This window comes from Pelophylax lessonae, assembly GCF_965119305.1.
Source record: "Pelophylax lessonae genome assembly, chromosome: 6".
NCBI classification, from domain to species: domain Eukaryota; kingdom Metazoa; phylum Chordata; class Amphibia; order Anura; family Ranidae; genus Pelophylax; species Pelophylax lessonae.
In genome coordinates this window covers 146908820-146926361 of record NC_138773.1, presented here as the reverse complement: position 1 = coordinate 146926361, position 17542 = coordinate 146908820, and the positions used below count along the sequence as shown (strand labels likewise).

The 17542-nt window shown below is 43.9% G+C and overlaps 1 protein-coding gene across 2 annotated transcripts in view; it reads left to right on the top strand.

Annotated features, from left to right (window-relative positions):
- The window catches only part of NUBP1 (NUBP iron-sulfur cluster assembly factor 1, cytosolic), a 198911-nt gene extending 181741 nt beyond the window's left edge, over positions 1-17170 (top strand). For both annotated transcript variants that reach the window (XM_082261930.1, XM_082261929.1), the window contains one exon: positions 17040-17170. In XM_082261930.1, coding sequence (XP_082118056.1) covers positions 17040-17080 — 41 coding nt within the window. In that variant the 3' untranslated portion in view covers positions 17081-17170. The remainder of the gene's footprint in view (positions 1-17039) is intronic.
- The last annotated feature ends 372 nt before the right edge of the window (positions 17171-17542 follow it).

Here is a 17542-nt window from a genome sequence, read left to right as displayed (position 1 = left end):
AAATCCACCTCGCCTCTTTGCGAAGGATTTTGTTATCCAGATCACCTCCCCGTGGATTGGGGGGGATGACCTCGAGAACAGCGAACCTGACATAATCTGGGTCGAAGTCATGGTGCACTCCGATGTGCTTGCAAATAGGTGTGTAGATAAGACCAACCTCAAGGTAATAGAGGTGGTCCTGTATGCGTTTAGAAAATTTGCGTTTGGTCTTGCCTACGTAGAAAGCCCCACACTTGCAGAGGGCGATGTAAACCACCCCCTGTGTTTGGCAATCTGCGTAGGCTCGACATATGTGAATCCCTCCCCTGGGGAGAGGAAAGGAGGGGCCCTCCAGGACCCATGGACAGAAGTCACAGGTGCCACATCTAAATGTACCTGCGGCGGATGAATCCCCCGCAGGTTGCTCAGTGTAATGGCTGTGAACCAGGGAATCACGGATTGACCTAGACCGGCGGAATGTTAGCTGAGGGTATGAGGATATAAATTTGGAGATGGTGTGGTCTTCCTTAAGGAAGTGCCAATTTTTTGCAAGGAGGTTACGTACCAATTGATGGTCTGTGTTGTATTTTGTCACAATTCTTGTGACCGCTTCCTTCTTGCCTTTTCTTTTACCAAAAACCAATTTGTCTCTCTCCAATCCACAAACTTTGCTATAGGCCCGTTTAAGGACCCTGTTACTGTACCCCCGGGCCAAAAGTCTTTGACGGAGGGAATCAGCCTCCCTCTTGAAGTCCCCTTCCTTGGTGCAGATTCTACGTATTCTCAGATATTGAGAATAGGGGATACTTTGCACCAATGGACGCGGGTGGCTGCTATCAAAATGGAGTATTGTGTTCCCCGCTGTGTCCTTACGGTGAAGAGTGGTGTAAATTGATCCATCGGGATCTAATACCACCTCAGTGTCCAGGAAGGCGAGTCTGTCCCTATGCCACTGCATAGTGAAGGTAAGATTGAAAGAATTGGCACCTATAAATAGCATGAAACTTTGCAACTCCTCCAGAGTCCCTGTCCACACCATGAGCACATCGTCAATATATCTCCTCCAAAGGAGTATATGGTTCAGGAGGGGGTCGCCGGTCTCCCCCGCGAACAGGGTACGCTCCCATCCCCCCAGGTACAGGTTGGCATACGATGGGGCACAAGAGGTCCCCATCGCTACCCCCTGCACCTGGAGGAATGTGTTGTCATTGAATGTAAAAATATTGGAGTTAAGATGTTTCAAAAGTTTCAAGAGAAAATCGGCTTTGGGCCAAGATGAGCGTCCCTGTTCCCGGAGGAAACCAGCGACCACCTCCAATCCCTTGTCATGGGGGATACTGGAGTATAGTGCCTCGATGTCAATAGCAACTAATATGGAGTGGCCAGGGACAGACAGTCCCTCCAGGGTTTTCAAAAGTTCAATGGTATCTTTTAAATAGGACGGTAGTCTCACGACGTGTGGTCTCAACTGATCGTCCAGATATTTACTGGCTGTTTCCGATACACAGCCCATACCGGAGACTATTGGACGTCCGGGGGGAGCAACAAGGTCCTTGTGGACCTTCGGCAAAGCGTAAAAGGTCGGGGTGATAGGCCATCTTGTTGAGAGGTAGCCTAGAAGGTCTTGGTCAATGATTCCCTGGTCAAAGGCATCACGAAGCAAAAGGTTAAATTCGTTAATCTTGTCTTGTATGCAATCCGAAGATATGGGTGCATACCAATCTGGATTAGACAGTATTCTATTGCACATTGTGACGTATTGACCACGATCCATAACGACGACATTGCCCCCCTTGTCAGCGGGTTTCTCGTTCTTTCCCTGGCTTACCTACATACTTTCGACTAATAGCCCGCTATAGTCCCAATCCTTTTTTATTCCTATCACCAGTGTATTCTGGGATCACTGAGGTGGAATAATTCTTCTTTGTAAAATTACTCAACCGGGATGAGGACTATTTGTCGTGATATGGGTTACTTCCTTTCTCTTTTCATTTTGTTATATATATTTATTTATTTTTAATACTTTAGTTTACATATCACGTAGCACCTTCATTTGCACTTTGGATGTATTTGTGCACTTTATGAATTGATGGTTCTTTTATATATTTATCTATTTTTTCATTCACTTCCAGGATTTATTTGCCTAGCTCTTTATTACAGGATTTATATGCTTAGCACATTAGCACTTTCGGGTACAGCGCCTTCAAAAAATGTTTCTTTACTTAAAGCTTTTGGATTTTCCAAAATTGTAGGCAGCCGTACTTATATATTTTTTACATTTTACACCATTTAAGAGGTGCCATTTTCTATTTGTGTTTTTATCAAAATATATAACCACCCAATGGCGGTGATTAGGCTAAATGGTACCCCGTCTTGGGCGTTTGAACTTGAAAATGGCACGAGACAGGGATGTCCTTTGTCGCCACTGTTGTTTGGCTTGTCATTTTAACCACTACTGGCAACAATCAGGAATAAGTTGGATATTAAGGGAGTGTAAATAGAGAAACAAGAACATAAAGTAGCCGCATACGCAGATGATATACTGTTCTATATATCAAGACCTAGAATATACCTTCCAAATATAATGAAGATGTTAAAATCCTATGGAGAGCTGTCAAATTTAAAAATAAATCCAACAAAAATGGAGATTCTGAACATAAATGTCAACAGAAAAGAGGAACGAGCCCTACAAAAAAAATTCCCATTTAGATGGAAAGATAATTTGAAATATTTAGGGGTAAACGTGACAGCTAATTGGGGAGATCTGTTTCACTTGAATTATATTCCATTGTTAAACAAAATCAAGAGATCTGAGAAGACTAGCTACAAGCTCCCTCTCCAGTATAGGACGTTTTAATATAATCAAAATGTGCGTCCTACCAAAGGTGTTATATAAGTTCCAGAGTTGACATTGAGGTTTATATGGAAACAAAAAAATCAAGAATCCTTGGTAATATTAAGTAAAGAGAAAACACGGAGGCCTGGCTATGCCAGATTTTAAAAGGTAATATAAAGCGGCTTTACTAGCACGGGTTATAGATTGGACATATCATTTGAAAGAAAAAAGGTGGGTGGAAATAGAGAATAGTCTTAGTAAGGCTTCATTATATAAAGTAATGTGGGTACCACAACAATATAGTCATTTATCAAAAGATACTTGCACAAAAAAAAACTTAAAAATTGAGAAAATAACTCTCCACTGATACCACTAACTGGAATGGATTTTTTAAAAAAAATTTTCCCTTTAAATAAGGCATTGTTAGGGGGGTGGATTAAGACAAGAATGCACAATTAAAAGATATTATGAGAGAGGGGGGGTTATGCACATTACAAGAGTTGAGAGACAAAAAATAAATCTTGTTAATTAATGAAATAAGATATTACCAATTGAGACAGTTTATAAACACACTACCTCCACCTATAAGGTCAAATGAAAATCTATTACCATTTGAAAAGCTTCTTGATCTACAGAGGGCACCCAGACATGGTATCTCCCAGGTCTATAGGATACTCACTAGGGTCATGAACACTGAGAAGCCACCCTATTTAGGGAAATGGGAGAAGGAATTGGGAACGATCTGGAGTGAACAAGAAAAAATGAAAATATCAGGGTTCGTACGGTCATGAAAATCCTGGAAAAGTCATGGGATTTTGACATGACACTTTCCAGGCCTGGAAAAGTCCTGGAAAATGACTAAACTTACTAAGTTTTGGAAAAGTCATGGAAAAGTGTTGTGCAACTATTTAATTTTGTCTCTGGGCCCCCTGTATTCTGTGGGAGCGGGGGACAGTAAGTGGACTATTTTCTCTGTTTCGGGTTTAGGCGGATTAATCAGCCGCAGCGCTGAAGCCTGATCACTGGTCTCTTCAACATGAATAGACCGTGACAGGCTGGGAACCCTGCGGTGGATTGATCCGCTGAAACCTGAAACTGAGAAATTGTGCATTCACTGTCCCGCTCTCAGGGACGTACGGGGGTGTGCACTGGGGGGTGTCAGGCCGACTGCTTCTCTCCCGTACTGTGGTATGTGATATGGAATGTAGAAGCCGACTGCCCTTACTGTGGTATGTGATATGGAATGTAAAAGCCGACTGCCCGTACTGTGGTATGTGATATGGAATGTAAAAGCCGACTGCTCTTACTGTGGTTTGTGATATGGAATGTAAAAGCCGACTGCTCTTACTGTGGTATGTGATATGGAATGTAAAAGCCGACTGCTCTTACTGTGGTATGTGATATGGAATGTAGAAGCCGACTGCCCGTACTGTGGAATGTGATATGGAATGTAAAAGCCGACTGCCCGTACTGTGGTATGTGATATGGAATGTAAAAGCCGACTGCGCGCACTGTGGAATGTGATATGGAATGTAAAAGCCGACTGCCCGTACTGTGGTATGTGATATGGAATGTAAAAGCCGACTGCCCGTACTGTGGTATGTGATATGGAATGTAAAAGCCGACTGCCCGTACTGTGGAATGTGATATGGAATGTAAAAGCAGACTGCCCGTACTGTGGAATGTGATATGGAATGTAAAAGCCGACTGCCCGTACTGTGGAATGTGATATGGAATGTAAAAGCCGACTGCCCGTACTGTGGAATGTGATATGGAATGTAAAAGCCGACTGCCCGTACTGTGGAATGTGATATGGAATGTAAAAGCCGACTGCCCGTACTGTGGTATGTGATATGGAATGTAAAAGCCGACTGCCTGTGTTGTGGAATGTGTTGTGGAATGTGCTGTGGAATGTAGAAGCAGACTGCTTCTCTCCCATGCTGCAGAAGATATTCTCTCTCTCTCTCCTAATTATCAAGCAGCAGCCTAATAGACATATTAAAAGTTACCTCCAAATCAATATTACCCCTCCATCTTTTTCCCCTTAAAAAGAAAAATAAGATTGCAGAAATAATTAAGACCCCCCCCCCCCCCACACACAGACACACACACATCCCAGATTAATTAACCCATCCAGTGCTGTAATAATTGGATTGGTGAGCTATTGGCTCCAATGGTTAATGTGCAGGGATGACGGGTTGTTTATGCTGTTAATTACAAACTTTTATTAATTCAGTATCTTTTCATTATTATTAATTATAATTATTCAGTATCAGTGAGCTGCATTAGTGCAACCAGTGTTAATTAACACTGACACTGGTGCCACTAATGCAGCAGAAAGGGGTTAATTAACTGCCACTGGTCGGTCATTAATGCATCAGTGACCAGTGGCAATACATTAACCCCCTCATGCTGCATAATACAAATACCATGGGTAATTAACCTTGCCTACTATTTTAAAAATAATTGGGGGGGGGGGGGAAACGTCATTTTCTGTTTCGGTGCTCTTTTAGCCCCCCCCAGTGCTCTTTTAGCCCTCCCTGCTCTTAGCCCCCTCCGTGCTCTTATTCTGGCTCCCCCAGTGCTCTCCACCCCCCTGTGCTCCCTGGCTCCCCCCTCAGTGATTTCCTGTTCCCCCCCAGACAGTGCTCTCCACTCCCCTGTGCCTTCCAACGCCCCTGCAATGCTTTCCAAACCCCCCCTTAATTCTCTCTATCCCCCCCCCCCATGCCCTTCAGCTTATCCAGTGCTCTCTGCTTCCCCTGTGCTCTCCGGCCCCCCCTAGTGCTCTTCTATCTTCTATCATGTCCGCAGTCTCTGACCTTCTCTTCTATCATGTCCACAGTCCCCGACTATCTCTTGTATCATGTCCACAGTCTCTGACCATCTCTTCTACCATGTCCGCAGTCTCTGACCATCTCTTCTACCATGTCCGCAGTCTCTGACCATCTCTTCTACCATGTCCGCAGTCTCTGACCATCTCTTCTACCATGTCCGCAGTCTCTGACCATCTCTTCTACCATGTCCGCAGTCTCTGACCATCTCTTCTACCATGTCTGCAGCCTTTGACCATCTCCTGTACCATGTCCGCAGCCTTTGACTACCTCCTGTACCATGTCCACAGCCTTTGACTACCTCCTGTACCATGTCCACAGCCTTTGACCACCTCCTGTACCATGTCCACAGCCTTTGACCACCTCCTGTACCATGTCCACAGCCTTTGACCACCTCCTGTACCATGTCCGCAGCCTTTGTCCACCTCCTGTATCATGTCCGCAGCCTTTGACCACCTCCTGTACCATGTCCACAGCCTTTGAAAATCTCCTGTACCATGTCCGCATCCTCTGACCACCTCCTGTATCATGTCCGCAGCCTCTAACCACCTCCTGTAACATGTCCACAGCCTTTGAAAATCTCCTGTACCATGTCCACAGCCTCTGACCACCTCCTGTACCATGTCCACAGCCTCTAACCATCTCTTCTATCATGTCCGTAATCTCTGACCATCTCTTGTCTTTTATCATGTCTGGAGAGGAGTCAAACGTGGGAGTGCTGTCGGGGTGGGGATCACAGGAGAAGTCAGACATGTGGGGACTGGGGAGAGGAAACTACAGGATAAAACCAGAGCATGGTGCACCTAAGAGGAGGTCAGTGACAGTGCTGCCCGGCCAGTCTGAGGGGGGGGTCACTGATGTAAGGGGGCACTGTTAAAAAGGTTCTTCCTTATATCAGGACCCCCCCTCCCTTCCTTAGTGCATTCTCTCTGTGGAAAGTGGTCTCTGGTCACCAGAGTCCCCCCTACATCAGAGTTCTCAGCTTTTTCACCCGTGCGCCTGAAGTGACACCCGCTCCCAGCTGTGACAGTGGTGCTTCCATCTCATCCACTGTAAAACAAGGGACCATTTTGAGTCGCGCTGTATCCATAAACGAAACCCTAACTGCAGAGGTACTGTACACTACAAAGATTGTCATTTATTTTAGTGAAAATATGCTGGGTGTGACATGGATTTTCTTCTTATTTAACATGTATACATACATTTCATGAAACTTTAGGTCATGAATATTTACGTGAAGTCATGGAAAAGTCATGGAATTTTCTTGGTAAAAATGTGTATGAACCCTGAAATATTAAAATTAGCAGATGGGACAGCAACGGATGTAAATGCAAAAGAAAAATTAGCAGATGGGACAGCAACGGATGTAAATGCAAAAGAACTAAACTATAAATGTCTGTCCAGGTGGTACAATACTCCCATCAAGGCACATAGCTATCAACCAGATAAATCACTGTTGTGTTGGAGAGGTTGTGGCTTGATGGGATCAATGTTACACATCTGGTGGGAATGCCCAAAAATTCAGGTATATCGGGAAGAGATTAAATGGCAGATTCAGGGAATTACAGGAGTGAAGATACCTTATACCCCAGAAACCTTCCTACTACATAAAACTAACTTGACTATTAAACAATATAAAAAGATAGTTCTACCCTATTTGATAAATGCTGCTAAATCTCGGATGCCTAAATGCTGGCTGGCTACTGAGAGAGAGCCCAGTAATGAGAGATTGGGTATTAAAGGTAGAAAATGTTTAACATTGTATTATTTATAATAATTAAGAATTATATCATTGTGATAAAGATGCAATGGGGAAATTTAGAGATGTATGGAGAAATTGGGTAGAATACAGGAACATCATCAAACATACAGAATTTAAAAATAAAGGGAAATTGAAGAGATATCGAGGTAAGATGAAGGGGACGGGAGGGGCCTGGATGGGAGAGGTGAGGGTGGAAAGGGGGGGGGGAGATATTGGAGTGTGATTTTATATGATGTTTTTTTGAATTGACTGTTTTGTATATTGGAAAACTAATAACATTTATATATTAGAACCACTATTAACAACTATAAGGGCAAATAAAGACATTAAGGGCGTGGAGATAGCTGGACAAGAACATAAAGTGTCTGCTTTTGCAGACGATATTCTGTTATATATATCTATATCTCTGATCCCTCACAGGTCCTCACAAAAGTTCTTGTAAAATTGGAAAGATATGGTGAGATCTCCAACTTTAAGATAAATGCACAGAAAACAGATATTTACTGTTTCCGTTTCCCCCATCGGAGTGTAGGGCTATTAGAGCTTTTGCACCCCTTTGTGTTGAAACAGAGGGGTTTAAAATATCTGGGTATATTTATATCAAGGTCAGAAATGGATTTATATCAAGATAATTATCTTTATTAAATAATAATAAACAAGATCTGAAAGGATATCCTGCTGGTAGATTATCATGGTTTGGCAGAATAAATGTAATAAAATATATAATCTATAAATATTCCGGGGGCTTATTTTAAAACATTTAGATCATTGATCTCAAGATTTGTATGGAAATATAGAAGCCCACGTATAACCTTTAATATATTGACTAGACCAAAGTCCTAATGGAGGATTACTACTCCCAGATTTGGAGAGATACCATAAAGCAGCTGTTCTGCACTGGGACTGGGTCCATGGCTCCCCTCAGAAGAAATGGGTACAATTGGAAGAAAACCTAAGTAATTCCATATTAAGACAAAAAATCTGGCGGTGCGCAGTGGCAACTTAATAGTCCTTTATTGCCCTTATCAGGTTCAGATTATTTTTCTCCATGTAAGGAGAATACTTATCAGAAATGGACTCGGTCTAACTGTTTAAAATTAAAGGACGTTCTAGAGGGGATCGCCCTCTGTACATTACCAGAACTTCGAGATATGGTACACGACCGTGGGATGTTTGGAGATAGACAGCTGCAGCACTTTGTGAAGTCATTTCTTAAGCCTCTATGTTCCATTTGTGAGCTCATCCCCTGGGAGAGACTTGTGGACCAGGGGGGAGTAGGCAGACGGATAATTTCGACCATCTATAAGATGATTTCCCTTTCTGGTCCCGGTACCGGGGGTCTCCTGGAAGGTCAGGAGCACTAGTTGAACAATTCTTTACCAGAGAAATTAGAAGATAAGGTTATGGATTTTGTACACTCCATTTCAGTAGATAAGAGAATAAAAGAGGTGAATTATAAATGAACGAGATGGTATTATGTTCCTTCTAAATTGCATAAGATCAAGATGCTTCATCCCTGTGTGGGGTGTAAGGGAACCCATGCCCATATATGGTGGAGTTGTCTTTTGATCCAGCCATATTGGAAAGAGGTATTAGGGGTAATTAAGAAAAAGTGATGAAGAGATTGAATATGACCCTTGGCAATATTTGTTTCATGCTACAGTTGAATCGAGGAAAAAATATAGGGGTTCTATTATCCAAGTATTAAATACAGCAAAACTTTTGATCCCTAAATATTGGAAACAAAAGGAAATTCCCTCTATAAAAGAATGGTTTCGGGAGATTGATAAATCTAGACTTATGGAAGAACAAATAAGTATGCAAAAGGACGCTGAATTGAGTTTTCATGCAATATGGGGAAATTGGATAGAATTTAAACAGTCCTTGATTTATCTGAGATATATGGGTAATGAGAAAGCCCCTTAGTCTCCAATGGGGGTTGGGGTTGAGGGTTTTTTTTAATAGGGTGGAATGGGGTGGAAAGCTGACCTGATATACACCCCCTAAAAATGTATTTTTTTTCTTCCTTTCTCACCAACATGGGAATATTACCTGGTGTTGTAATTTGTTGTTGTGTGTGTTATATATATATATATATATATATATATATATATATATATATATATATATATATATATATATATATGAGCTACTAGCCAGGCCTTAAGAGTTACTTGCCACTTGTTGCCCCACCAAAACCCTACCCTGCTTCGCCCCTAAACACGCCCTTGTAAAATATCTCATAAAATTACACTGTTAATGTTTTATTCAGAATTAAGTTACAAAAATAAATATTAACAACAACAACTGAGACAGAGGGGGTTCAACAGAGAGAGAGGGGGGGTTTGACAGAGAGAGACAAGAGGGGGGGGTTGATAGAGAGAGGGGCTGACACAGAGAGAGGCAAAATGGGTGACAGGGAGAGAGAGGGGGCTGACATGGAGAGAGGCAAAGGGGGTGACAGGGAGAGAGGCAAAGGGGCTGACACGGAGAGAGGGAAATAGGGCTGACAGGGAGAGAGGCAAAGGGGGCTGACAAGGAGAGAGGGAGATGACACGAAGAGAGGGGGGTGACATGAAGGGAGAGAGAGAGGGGGGTGACCCGGAGAGAGAGAGGGGGGTGACCCGGAGGGAGAGAGAGGGGGGTGACACGGAGGGGGAGAGAGAGGGGGGTGACACGGAGGGAGAGAGAGGGGGGTGACACGGAGGGAGAGAGAGGGGGGTGACACGGAGGGAGAGAGAGAGGGGGGTGACACGGAGGGAGAGAGAGAGATAGAGAGGGGGTGACAAAGAGGGAGAGAGGGGGGTGAAACGGAGATAGAGAAGGAAGGGGTGACACAGAGAGAAAGAGAGGGGGTGAGAGGGGGAGAGAGAGAGGGGGTGAGAGTGAGAGGGGGTGACGGGGACAGAGGAAGGGGGGAGATGACGGGGACAGAGGAAGGGGGGAGATGACGGGGACAGAGGAAGGGGGGAGATGACGGGGACAGAGGAAGGGGGGAGATGACGGGGACAGAGGAAGGGGGGAGATGACGGGGACAGAGGAAGGGGGGAGATGACGGGGACAGAGGAAGGGGGGAGATGACGGGGACAGAGGGGGGGGAGATGACGGGGACAGAGGGGAGGGAGATGACGGGGACAGAGGGGAGGGGAAGATGACGGGGACAGAGGGGAGGGGAAGATGACGGGGACAGAGGGGAGGGGAAGATGATGGGGACAGAGGGGAGGGGAGATGACTGGGACAGAGGGGGGAAGGTGACAGGGTACGGAGGTGTAAGTCTGGTCACAGTGCTCATCTTACTCACTCAATTCCCCATCATGTAGCTGCTGGCTGCTAATGAAACTTTCCCGCCCACACATCTCCTTCACAGACAGCACGCACGGGCTGTACTGAGTGTGTGGGGGCGGGCACAGAGAGAGAGAGGGGCGGGAGAAGGCAGAGCAGTTGCAGCCTCTCCCATTCCTGGAGGGAGGGGGGAGCTGCTCACTGGGCTATGAGACACACACACACAGCCTTGTGAGAGGGGAGGCAGGCTGAACGGAGGAGCTGCATATTCCCCCTACAGTACAGCCCTGTTCTTACTCGCCCTGCTCATCAATCCACTCGCAAAATGCGAGCAGGCGAGTGGAATTTTTGAGGGCTGTATATATTTATATATATCGAAAGTATTCGGCCCCCTTGAACTTTGCGACCTTTTGCCACATTTCAGGCTTCAAACATAAAGATATAAAACTGTAATTTTTTGTGAAGAATCAACAAGTGGGACACAATCATGAAGTGGAACGAAATTTATTGGATATTTCTAACTTTTTTTAAAAATAAACTGAAAAATTGGGTGTGCAAAATTATTCAGCCCCTTTACTTTCAGTGCAGCAAACTCTCTCCAGAAGTTCAGTGAGGATCTCTGAATGATCCAATGTTGACCTAAATGACTAATGATGATGAATATAATCCACCTGTGTGTAATCAAGTCTCCGTATAAATGCACCTGCACTGTGATAGTCTCAGAGGTCCGTTTAACCACTTAACGACCAGCCACTTAGATCTACGTCGGCTGACTTTGAGTGGTTATACCGGGATGATGCCTCTAGCTAGAGGCATCATCCCGGTACCGTTGTTTGAAGCCGACGGTCGGCTTTCCGTCGGTAGCGATTGATGCGGCTCGGGAGCCGCTTGATCGTTACCCGGGGGGGCGGGAGGGGACGTCCCCCCCCTCCCGCTGTCTTCCGCGGCTTTGCTCGGGGCTCCCGTCCCACCGGGAGCCCCGAGCACCCGGCCGGCGCGTCCGCCGGCTGGATGGAGTCCCGATGAATGCCGGAAACGGCATCGATCGGGTCTCCGATGACGTAACCCGGAGGCGGCGTCCATGACGTCACTTCCGGGTTACTGTGCTGCAAAAGGCGGCAGATTTGAAAAACGGCTGTATGCAAAAATGCCGTTTTCGGCGTTTTGCATACAGGGAAGTGTAGTGGAGGGGTCTAGGGTCTTTTAGACCCTCGATCCCTCCATAAAGTGTACCTGTCACGACATATTGCTGTCGCAAGGGATGTTTACATTGCTTGTGACAGCAATAAAAGTGATCAGATTTTTTTTTTTTTAAAAAAACCTGTAATAAAGTTAAAAAAAAAGAAAAAATAAATAGGAAAAAAAAAAAAAAAATTTAGCCGCCCCGTCACCGTTAGCTCGCGCACAAAAAAAAACGTATACGCAAGTCGAGCCGCAAATGAAATCGCTGTTCAAACCACACATGTGAGGTATCGCCGCGATCGCCAGAGCGTGGGCAATAATTTAAAAAAAAGAGCTACACTCTAACTCTAAACTGGTAACCGTTAAATTTAAAGCGTCGCAGATTGAGATCTCTATTGACCGTAGTTTGTCGCCATCCCACGGGGGGGCGCAATTTTAAACCGTAACATGTTTGGTATCGATTTACTCGGCGTGACATCATCTTTCACAATATACAAAAAAAATGGGCTAACTTTACTGTTTAGTATTTTTTAAATGCAGTGAAATGTGATTTTTCAAATTTTTTCAAAAAAAATGGTGTTTTAAAGACCGCTGCGCAAATACCACGTGACAAAAAATTTTGCAATGACCGACATTTTATTCTCCAGAGTCTTTGCTAAAAAAAAATATATAATGTTTGGGGGTTCTAAGTAGTTTTCTAAGAAAAAATACTGGTTTTAACTTGTGAACAAAAAGTGTCCGAAATAGGGCTGGGGGTAAAGTGGTTAAAGCTCAGAGAGCATCATGAAGAACAAGGAACACACCAGGCAGGTCCGAGATACTGTTGTGGAGAAGTTTAAAGCCAGATTTGGATGCAAAAAGATTTCCCAAGCTTTAAACATCCCAAGGAGCACTGTGCAAGCGATACTATTGAAATGGAAGGAGTATCAGACCACTGCAAATCTACAAAGACCTGGCCGTCCCTCTAAACTTTCAGCTCATACAAGTAGAAGACTGATCAGAGATGCAGCCAAGAAGCCCATGATCACTCTAGATGAACTGCAGAGATCTACAGCTGAGGTGGGAGACTCTGTCCATAGGACAGCAATCAGTCGTATACTGCACATATCTGGCCTTTATGGAAGAGTGGCAAGAAGAAAGCCATTTCTTAAAGATATCCATAAAAAGTGTCGTTTAAAGTTTGCCACAAGCCACCTGGGAGACACACCAAACATGTGGAAGAAGGTGCTCTGGTCAGATGAAACCAAAATCAAACTTTTTGGCAACAATGCAAAACGTTATGTTTGGCGTAAAAGCAGCACAGCTCATCACCCTGAACACACTATCCCCATTGTCAAACATGGTGGTGGCAGCATCATGGTTTGGGCCTGCTTTTCTTCAGCAGGGACAGGGAAGATGGTTAAAATTGATGGGAAGATGGATGGAGCCAAATACAGGACCATTCTGGAATAAAACTGATGGAGTCTGCAAAAGACCTGAGACTGGGACGGAGATTTGTCTTCAACAAGACAATGATCCAAAACATAAAGCAAAATGTACAATGGAATGGTTCACAAATAAACATATCCAGGTGTTAGAATGGCCAAGTCAAAGTCCAGACCTGAATCCAATCGAGAATCTGTGGAAAGAACTGAAAACCACTGTTCACAAACGCTCTCCATCCAACCTCACTGAGCTCGAGCTGTTTTGCGAGGAGGAATGGGCAAAAATGTCAGTTTCTCGATGTGCAAAACTGATAGACATATACCCCAAGCGACTTACAGCTGTAATCGCAGCAAAAGGTGGCGCTACAAAGTATTAAGGGGGCTGAATAATTTTGCACGCCCAATTTTTCAGTTTTTTTATTTGTTAAAGTTTGAAATATCCAATAAATTTCGTTCCACTTCATGATTGTGTCCCACTTGTTTTTGATTCTTCACAAAAAATGAGTTTTATATCTTTGAAGCCTGAAATGTGGCAAAAGGTCGAAAAGTTCAATACTTTGGCAAGGCACTATATATCCGTCGACCAAGCCTCCAAGAAAGCTATCATTGATCTGCCCTTTCAAGGCCATCGCCTGTTTGGGGCTAACCTGGATGACCTCATTAAGAGTATTCCGGGGGGGGGGGGAGAAGAGTACCTTCCTGCCACAATCCAGAAAAGGGAAGGTGCCTCGTCAGAGGGGGGCCCTCCTTCTCAGCCCATAGAAAAATATTTCGTGCTTCTGGGACTGAGAATAAGGGAAATAGATCTTTCAAATCTTCCCCGGGAGGTTCCAAGCAACCTTTGTCTGGTAGGCTTAGAGCTAGCTTCTCCAGACCCGCAGACAGACCACAGACCGTGGTGTCGGTGGCGGTCTCCATCTGTTTTCTGGCTGTCTCCCTCCACTTTTGCACTATATATTTGATATCTGGGATTGGTTCAGCTATCCTGGTACACTCTGAAGATAATTTCATGAGACTGTTTGGCTTGCATAATATCACTGTCTGGTAAGCGGCAGTGTTGTCGGTGGGGGTTTCCATCTGATTCTTGGTGGCTATTTTGGCTGTCTCCCCTCACTTTTGCACACTATATTTGATATCTGGTAAGCAGATTGGATTTAAGTGTGGTGGCTTTCCTCTTCACTCTTATCCATTGCTTGTCCGGTAGCGAAGAAGGTGGTGGCTTACACTTTGGGTGATCTGTACTATATATTGGTAAAACAGTATTATGCTATGGAAGTTTTTTATTTTTCTTCACATGCATTTGATACACATTACTGAGACACCATACAAGTTCGTTGAATCAGAGGCTGTTGGATCTAACACATCCCTGTGTCATTTGGGAAAACTTTCTTCCTTTATCTGGTAAGGAGACTACGTATCTGGGAATTTATTTACCATTTGATTCCGGATCACTGGATTAATTCTTGAAATTTGGACACTTTTTTGATATTGGGACAGTATATGTGGACATTCATTTGTGATTTGATCACACATCAACAATTTATGTTTATATTTGTAACTATATCACCATAGCTCAACTTACGTATCCCATTTTTGTTTAGATGTTTGTCACAATTTAAGTTGCTGCTCATATTGATTAGTTAGCGCAGTTATTCTCTCTTCTAATCTTCATTCAGTGACCCCCTAGCCATGCGTTCTTTAGTTCATATCTTCATTCAGGGGCTTCAACATGTGGCTCCAGGTGTATGGTTACTTTTGCAGCCATTGAATTTAAATTTAGTGTTTTTGGTTCTCCAGAAACCTCCATTTGAGAATATTCGGGAGATTCTCTTGTCTACGTTATCCCAGAAGGTGACATTCTTGGGGACTTTTACCACGGACCGCAGGATATCTGAATTGGTGGCATTATCCGTCGCAGTCCCTATTTGGTGGTCCATAGGGATAAAGTGGTTCTTCGTCTCTGTCTGTCATTCCTGCCCAAAATTGTCTGACTTCCATTTGAATGAGGACATTGTGTTGTCTTCCTTGTGTCCCAAGCCGGGTAATACTAAGGAATTTTGCTTTGCATACTTTAGATGTGGTTTGTGTGATTGAGGTGTATCTGGCAGCTACGGAGTCCTTTCAGAGGTCAGACTCGCTTTTTGTGGTTACGGACGGACCAAAATAAGGGCTGGCCGCTTCTTCGACTACCATCTCCAGATGGATCAGACAGACGTGACTCAGGCCTATTCCATTAAAGGTCAGGTTAAACCTTTCCCCCTCACTGCGCCTTCTACTCAGGTGCTGAGTGCTTCTTGGGCCTTCCGTCATTGGAATCAATATAGCAAGTTTGCAATGTTTTCTATAAGTTAGATACTTTGGCATCTGCGGATGCTTCTTTTGGCTGCAAAGTTTTGCAGGCTTCTGCTTAAGAGGGACTGTTCCCTCTTGAGGGGTGTTTTTCTTTAAACTTTTATTTTTGTCAGATGGGGCTCCTGTGACCCGGTTAAGGCTCATGTGTCCTGGTTAAGGGCACTTATGTTTAGTCTTCGGTTATTTTGCCTACCCCTCATTTTCATTATACCACTGCTTTTGGACGTCCCAGTAGTTATGATTTATGTAGTGCTGTGTCCATTGATGAACGAAAGAGAAAATAGGATTTTTGTACTTACTGTAAAATCCATTTTTCTGAGTTCATCGATGGGCACAGCACCCACCCCTCTATGGAGTTCTGATACTTCTACTACTGCTTGCTTCTAAACAGATTATCTAAAGCAGAGAAGTGGGTTATATACCAAGCTGAGGACTGCCCATGGGCATAGCCAGGTGTTTTTTGTTCTGCCTAGTCCTACTCCTGGATGAGGCAATATAACCCAGTAGTTATGATTTTTGTAGCGCTGTGTCCATCGATGAGCGAAAGAAAAATTGATTTTCCAGTAAGTTCAAAAATCCAATATTTTTAAAATCCTAACAAAATATATGGACCCAGGCCCTAACAGGATCAAACATTGATCTAGCTTTTTTCTTTTTTATATAATTTTCTTTTTACACCCTTGTTCGCATTATTTTTTCTCCCCTGCAAGAAGAGAAAGATGCATTGTATATTTTTCTCTATTCAGAAGAGAAAGAAAACAGTGGCAGGCTATAGAATGAGTGATCACTGTGATCGCTGTGATAACCTATAATTGGCTATCACAGCGATCAGATGATTGGGAAGTGGGAGTTCCGTTTCCCAATCATTAGTATGAGACCAGGGGTTCTCGGTGAGAGCCCGGTCTCTGTACTGGGAGCGCGCTGTGCAGCGGGTGCAATTCTTTGCAGGCTCCTAATAAAAAATAAATAAATGCACATTTTTTTTACCTGAAAAAAGATCTGCAGTTATTTTCTTTTAATGAAGATGAACTTATCATTTAAAGGATGCATGTGATTTGATTAATCCACCATTTACTGTTTCTTGGAGTTATGTGCACTTTACTGTAAGTTATTGTCTACTTTCATATGCTACCAGTTCCATTAAACAGGCCCTTTAAAGTGCATTAATGCATCACAGACTGCATAGGAACTTTTCAGTAACCGCACATGTGTATATGCATTTAACATGCTTGAAAATACATAGGTGTGTATATGAGACCTCAGTCTAAGAGATTTTGCACTAAGCACCTCGCATAAGACAAGGGACTGGGAAAATGTATAGTATGTATTTTGTTTCCATTAATTGCATATTTACTGTACATATTGTTTATCTTTTTTTTCTTTTGTAGAAATTCAAGATTTTTGCGCTGAGAGGGAAACTGACCAGTGATCACTTTTATGACACCAGATGAAAGAAGCATTGTAAACTTAAATTTCCAACCTAATACACTGTAACTGCTTTTTAAATTGTTCAGCTTCACCACTGTCACTGGTCCCATCCACCATCACTGCTGCCACTGATTCCATCCCACTGCCGCCATCGCTACCACTGCAACCGATTCCATCTCCCCACCACCATCGCCACTGATTCCATCTTCCCCACCACAATCCTCGCTGTCACTGATTCCATCCCCCTCACCACCATCACTGCTGCCACTGATCCCATCCCCCCAGCACAATCACCACTGTCACTGATTCCATCCCCCATCACCACTGTCACTGATCCCACCCCCCACCAAAATCACTACTGTCACCGATCCCATCCCCCACCACCATCACCAATGCCACTGATCCCATCCCCTGTCACAATCACCAATGCCACTGATCCCATCCCCTGTCACAATCACCAATT